The sequence below is a fragment of the Garra rufa genome, chromosome 8, assembly GCF_049309525.1.
Source record: "Garra rufa chromosome 8, GarRuf1.0, whole genome shotgun sequence".
Lineage (NCBI taxonomy): Eukaryota > Metazoa > Chordata > Actinopteri > Cypriniformes > Cyprinidae > Garra > Garra rufa.
This window is the reverse complement of record NC_133368.1, coordinates 39,763,978-39,771,258: the sequence shown is the minus strand read 5'-3', so window position 1 is coordinate 39,771,258 and position 7,281 is coordinate 39,763,978. Positions and strand designations below refer to the sequence as shown.

The following is a 7,281-nucleotide window of genomic DNA, read 5'->3' as shown; positions in this document are numbered from 1 at the left end:
TTTTTGGTCCAATAAGTAATATCTCAGTCTTATCTGAATTTAATAGTAGAAAATTATTGGTCATCCAGTCTTTCACATTTTTAACACACTCTGTTAACTTTGCTAAGTTAGAAGTTTCATCTGGTCTTGTTGAAATATATAGTTGAGTATCATCAGCATAACAATGGAAACTAATCCCATATTTCCTAATAATATTACCAAGGGGTAACATGTAAATAGCAGAGGACCTAGAACAGATCCTTGTGGCACTCCATACTTTACTGGTGATAGCTGCGATAACTCTCCATTTAAATAAACAAAGTGATAGCGATCGGACAGGTATGAGCTGAACCATCTTAAAGCCTGCCCTTGAATACCTGTATAGTTTTCAATCGATCTATGAGTATGTCATGATCTATAGTGTCGAACGCAGCACTAAGATCAAGTAAAACTAGCAATGAGACACAGCCTTGATCTGACGCAAGTAGCAAGTCATTTGTGATTTTTACAAGTGCAGTTTCTGTGCTATGGTGGGGCCTGAAACCTGAAATTCTTCAAAGAGATTATTATTTTGCAAGAAGGAGCACAATTGAGCGGACACAACTTTTTCTAAAATTTTAGACATAAATGGAAGATTAGAAATGGGTCTGTAATTTGCCAGTTCACTAGGGTCTAGCTGTGGTTTCTTAATAAGAGGTTTAATAACCGCCAGTTTGAATGGTTTTGGGACATGACCTAGAGATAGCGATAAGTTAACAATATTAAGAAGCGGTACTTCTGCTACAGGTAACAACTCTTTTAGTAATTTAGTGGGTACAGGATCTAATAGGCATGTTGTTGGTTTAGATGCGACGATAAGTTTATTTAATTCTTCCTGTTCTGTAGTTGTAAAGCACTGGAGTTTTTCTTCGGGTGTAATGAATAATGCTGAAGTATCAGTTGCTGTAGTATCTATATTTGTTATTGTATTTCTGATGTTGTCTATTTTATCAGTAAAGAAATTCATAAAGTCATTACTATTAAACTGTGCAGGAATATTTAGGTCAGGCGGCGTCTGGTTATTTGTTAATCTAGCCACTGTGCTAAATAAAAACCTTGGATTGTTTTTTTTGTTTTTTTTCTATGAGTTGGTGGATGTCTATAGCTGGACATACTGTTTTTCCATGCAATTCTAAAAACTTCTAAGTTAGTTTTTCTCCATTTACGCTCAAGATTACGAGTTTCTTTTTTTAGAGAATGGGTATTACAGTTGTACCTGAAGGTGTGCTGTGGCATGAATCAAACTTGTTTGTTCAGCACATCGCACAGATACTCGATTGAACTGAGATCTGGGAAAGTTGAGTGGTACATGTGAAAGTAACATCCACATGGATGGCCCATAGTACATCCTGGTGCCACATGTTCACAAGGTAAGCGACACACGTAAGGTAAAAGAAAACACGACTGACCTTCTTCAATTGCTACGATATCCAGTTCAAGTCTGATGCTTATGTGCCCACTGTTGGTGCTTTAGGTGGTGGACAGGGGTCAGCAAGGGCAACCTGACAGGTCTGTGGCTATGCAGCCCCATATGCAACAAAATGCCATGTACTGCCCAGGCCAGTTAACGTTGGTTCCATCAGAACTAGCATCAACTTCTTGAGCAAATTGAGCTACAGAAGCTTGTTTGTTGGATCGGACCACACAGGCCAGCCTTCACTCCCTATGTACCTCAATGAGCCTTGGCCATGACCCTATTGCTGGTTCACCCCACAGGAGCTACTGTTTTGAAGATGCTCTGACCCAGTCATCTAACCATTACAATTTTGCCCTTGTCAAACTCACTCAAATCCTTATGCTTGCCCATTTTTCCTGCTTCTAACACAGCAACTTTGAGGACAAAATTTTCACTTGCTGCAGAATATATCCCACTCACTAACATGTGCCGTGATAAAGAGATAATCAGAGTTATTCACTTCACCTGTCAGCAGTCATAATGTTATGTCTGATTGGTGTAAAGAATAAATAAATGACTCTTTTTCAGGATGCCATTTTAAAAATAAATTAGTCCAAATAAGTTTTACAGAACTTTATCAGGAAGGGCTTGAACAACATTTTTCAAGCTTGTTCAATAAATCATAAACAATTATTGCACCAGCACTTGTGGAACAGTTCTTAAGACACTTAAAATTTACAGGTGACAGGCAATTAAGGTCACAGGTACAATAACTTACGACAGTAAAAAAAAAAATTGACTCAAACCCATGTTTGAGAAATTGCAGTTGCCTTGGCGGAGAACAGGTGCAGTCCATGAGAATGAAATGCACTGTAGTATTTAAAGCAGCTAGAGGCCATAGAGGATAACAACCGCTACTTTTAATATTGTCCCTCACCCTAAAACTAACAATTGGCAACTATATTACACAGAACACTGAAATGGGTTCTAAACAGACAAAACTAAATTCAAAAGTGTAAAGTGAAACCCAAGTAACTCCATTTCTTAACAGTTTACACTAACATTTAAGAAACTGACCTGCTCGTTTAACTTGTATGAAATTTACATGATTTTTCTTACTCAATATTTCAGGATAAGTTCAATTAACAAGCTTGTGTTGTACAAAAAAAAAATCCTACTAACTTAAGACTTTATGGAAAATTGTTTGTTTGCACTTGTGATGCTAAATTTAAGTTTACTTTAACACAAAGCTTGTTACTTTTTTTGTTACTGCATTTTGATGGAATCTTTTAAATCACAATATGCTATAAAACTCAGTTTCAATCAATCTGTATGCTATGCAGCAAAAACATCCAATCCAGGCAAGTCATTTAGCACTTTTTTTTTTTAGAGAATCTCACAAAATGTTCAAGCTAATCTTTACAAAAAAAATTGCAATCCATTATATCCAAATGTTTTACTTGTAATAAGAAAATTCAAACAAAATAGTAGAAAAGTAAAACATTTGTCCATAAGATAAAAAAATGGAAATTAAGTAGGTTGTTCTGGAGAATAATTACATGTATTTTTTCACTTCAAATAGAAAACAGACAAACACTGAAATTAAAGCGAAGATGAGTTTTAGAAACACAGTATGCAAGTTCTTAACTCCATATGTCCATGGGATTAGGTGTTCATGAATGTACTTCATCTCTGAGGATGTGAGTGCTAATAAAGAGGGACAAAGATACAAAAGTCAGTGATTATGGTTCCTGGGGTTTGACGCTGGCTTCTGTGTCCACTTTGTGCTCACTGCCCTGGGCAGAACCGTTTGGAACATCAGTCTTGGACCTCTTGGATTCAGGAGGTTTGCATGCTGGGTCACTGGGAGGAGATGGTCTCTCTGTAATAAACAAACATTTATTAATAACCAGGAAGACAGTGTGCACAAACATACAAACAACCTAAAATTCATGCTTCTTACACAAAAAGCAACCAAAGTAATGATAAAATTTCCTGAAAATGTACTTCCCACAGGATCAAAAATGTCTTTCTATCCCCAGTCGCAAAGAATTTAATTTTGAGGAAAACATTCCAGGATTTTTCTCTATATAGTGGACTTCAATGGTGGCCAACAAGCTGAAGGTCCAAATTATGAAGCTTTAAAGGGCTCAACACAATCCCAGCCAATGAATAAGGGTCTTATCTAGCAAAACATTCAGTCATTTTCTGAATCTTAATGTATATACTTGCACCAGCCTGATCGCAAGGCTACTGCAAGACCAGCATTTGTGGTTAAAAAGTATATAATTTAAAAAATCTTTTTTTAGAAAGTGGCTGACGGTTTCACTAGATATGACCCTTATTACTCAGCTGGGATCATGTAGAGCCTTTCATTCAGTTGGAAGGGATTAAAGCAAAAAAATAAAAAAAATTCTTCTGACTGAAAAATTTCCCTCCAAAATTTTTTTGCCAAACACCATTCCACAGCCATATCTGTCACACACCCACTTTATAAGCATTTTTTTTCCCTTCTTATGGTGCGTTCACACCGGACGCGACTTGCGCGGAAAAAAATGCGCTATTCGCGCGTAGTTGAACGCTTGAACATTTGAGTTTACTCGCGCCATTCGCGCGGTAAAATTCGCGTCATTCGCGCGTGACATTTTCTTCACAACAGACGCGAATTCAAATGATAGATTCCAATGTGTATTAATACCCACGCCGAAATTCAAGTTCTGCTCTGTTCTCTACTAATTTCTTGACTGTGAATGATTCCAGCATTGTCACTATGTTGTCACTGAGAAGCTGAAGCCGCGACCAGGATGATTTTTGGTGTGCCAGCACAACAACAACAAAACAATGCGCTATACGTTTATTTTCCCCTCATTTTTTCAAATTGACGGAAATCCGTTGTAGACTTGTTGCAGGTAACGGAAATCCGTCGTAGCGACAGAGAACTTTAATCCCTGCATTAGCCACCATTGAAGTCAACTATATGGAGAAAAACTTTGGAAAGTTTTCTTCAAAAACCTTAATTTCTTTGCAACTGAAGACAGACATTAACATCTTGGATCACATTGGGGTGAGTAATTTTTAGGAAATTAGGAAATGTTTACTCTGGAAGTGAACTTCTTTAAATAAAGTCTTTTAGGCAACTTAAAATGAGACGGAAAAAAAAAAACTAATGCTCTTTTGAAATGAAGTGAAAAAAATTCTATGCATATTTAAGCAAACATTAAGGAAAAGCATAACCTAAAAGCAAGAAACAAATAGGTCTACTAACCGTGTTTGGCTTTCTCAGTGGAAGATGGGGTGACAAAAGCAGGGGATTTGGATACAATTGGAGTCAGTGAAATTCGTCTGAAAGAAAAGTACATATTTGGTAAATATTGTGCACAATTTACTGCTCAGGTCAAGTAAAAGACTGTAAAAATAAATTAAATGTAAAACAAAAACAACAAAAATCTTAATGATCCGAAGTAAATGCTAGCATACGGTTAAAAATAAACATTGTTATATCATACCACAGATATGCCACCCTACCTAGGAGTTGGTCCTTTTGGAGTTGTGGTATTTTTGGAAATGAGGGGTCCAAGGGGAGTGCTGGGAGCTGTACGAGGTGTAAGGGGTTCTCTGCTGGATCCAGGGGTGGAGGGAGCCGATTTGGGTGTGCTGGGGGCTGTACTGGGTGCAGTTGCTGGTGATTTGGGGGTGCTGGGTTTGCCCCAGCCTTCCAGGGTATTGAGTGTGATCCTTCTGGGCTGAGGTTTGTTTTTCAGCGCTTTCTCTTCTGGACCAGATATGCTGGGGGTCTTGGAGGACGCAGGGCCAGCAGATCCTTCTTTCTCTTTTTCCTGTGTAGCAGATGTGTTGGCCTGGCGAGGGACTGGGGAAGCAGTCCTACCATTGGCTGAGAGTCTCTTGCCCTTCTTCTCATTAGCAGAGGATGGGGTCACCATCTCCAGGGGAGGTCGCTCCTTCAATGGGGTGCCCAGCTCCCCTTCCTCAAACGACACGAAGGAACAGTAGCCATCAGTTGATGACACTGCCAAGAAGGAGCCATCACGAGACCTGTGGAAAAACATCCATAAGTCAATTTTCTCAAAATTATTCTATTCTCTTCATGTCTTGAACAATAACACTGTGGTCAATTGATTTGGTTGCACTGGCTATGTATAAATTGTGAATTTCCCAGTAAAGCAGCAACAATGGCCAGGATTCAAATAAAATAACTGTGTGTGTGTGTGTGTGTGTGTGGGGGGGGTATATAGTTACAAAAAAAATACAATTCAGTGAGTAAAACTAAAGAATAGAGTTCTATTGAAGAAAGAAAGACATGAACATCCTGGATGACAAGAGGGTAAGTATATTATCTGTACATTTTTGCTCAGGAAGTGAACTACTCCTTTACGTCATGTAAAAACAACACAGGCCCAAAGCACCAACAAGTCTACAACTTACCAGCTGAGATCACTCAGCGTGTGGTAGTGAATGTTGGACACGTATCCAAATGGCAGGGTCTGTTGTGTGTCATAAAAGAAGATGGAGTCTTCTGATGCAACCGCGAACACCAGCCGATACGGCAAATTAAACGTGTTTGATACTGGCTTCAGTGAACCATCTGTGGAACATAAAAGAACAGGACTGTGTTTCCACGGCATACGTGTGACATAAGTAAAACAATAACTTGGGAAGGGTATTGTGTTTACCTTCAGCTCTCTTTGTCCTCAGCTCATAGTACACTGGGCTGCAGCGCACAGCCAGTGTTGCTTTAGACGGACAGGGCAGATGAGCAATGGGCCTGACACAAAAACACATCAAGCGCACGTCAAACACTAAAAATGGTTACACAAATCAAGACTGTGCCAAGACATGACTGTGCCAGCAGTTGGGCCGGGTATTGAAAACCATTTCCAAATAAATACACTACCAGTCAAAAGTTGTTGAACAGTAAGATTTTTAATGTTTTTTTAAAGAAGTCTCTTTTGCTCACCAAGCCTGCATTTATTTGATCCAATGTACAGCAAAAAGTACAGTTTTGAAATATTTTTACTTTTTAAAATAACCACTTTTAATATATTTTAAGATGTAATTTACTGACTTTAAAGCTGAAGGGTCATATTCTGATTTGCTGCTCAAAAGTAGTTATTGTTATTATTATTATTATTATTATTATGTTGAAAACAGCTAAGTAGAATTTTTTCAGGTTCCTCTTATGAACAGAATTTTTTTGTAATGTTACAAATAAAAAAAGCATCCTTGCTTAATAGAAATATGAATTTCTCAAATTTTTCTTTTAGGAAAGTAAACGCGCTGTAAATAAATGCAGACTTGGTGAGTAGAATAGACTTCTTTAAAAAACAACAACAAAAAAATCTTACTGTTCAAAAACATTTAATTGGTAGTATGCAGGAGCCACAACATTTTATGGTTTACACCACTGTTCAATGTTTTTGAAAAAAATCTTATTTTCAGCAAGAATGCATTTACTTGAATAAAAACACATTAAAAATACTTGAATATTTACAAATTCAATTTATTCCTGTGTTGGCATGGCTGAATTTTCAGCAATCATTCTATTATGCTTATTTGGTGCTCAATGTTGAAAACAGTTCTGCTGAATAATAAATTGTGGAAACCATGATGCATTTTGTCAAAAATTATTAATGAATAATATTGTTATAACAAATGTCTTTACTGTCACTTTTAAACAATTTAATGCATACTTGCTGAATAAAAGTATAAATTTTTTATCAAAAAGATAAAAAAATAGTTTGACATTTAAATGGTAGTGTATATGTGATTATGCATAGCTTTACAACTTATATCAAGCTTTAGAAGGAAAAAAACCCACAAACCTCTTAAAGGTTTTTCTGGAGAATACG

The 7,281-nt window shown here is 37.2% G+C and overlaps 1 protein-coding gene across 1 annotated transcript in view; it reads right to left on the bottom strand.

Annotated features, from left to right (window-relative positions):
* Positions 1-2,032: 2,032 nt before the first annotated feature.
* chaf1b (chromatin assembly factor 1, subunit B) overlaps positions 2,033-7,281 on the bottom strand; it is an 8,811-nt gene continuing 3,562 nt past the window's right edge. The window contains exons 9-14 of the mRNA XM_073845102.1: positions 7,255-7,276; positions 6,106-6,197; positions 5,858-6,017; positions 4,940-5,467; positions 4,680-4,756; positions 2,033-3,296 (exon numbers count right to left, since the gene is read on the bottom strand). Of these exons, the coding sequence (XP_073701203.1) occupies positions 3,157-3,296; positions 4,680-4,756; positions 4,940-5,467; positions 5,858-6,017; positions 6,106-6,197; positions 7,255-7,276 (1,019 nt within the window). The 3' untranslated portion in view covers positions 2,033-3,156. The remainder of the gene's footprint in view (positions 3,297-4,679; positions 4,757-4,939; positions 5,468-5,857; positions 6,018-6,105; positions 6,198-7,254; positions 7,277-7,281) is intronic.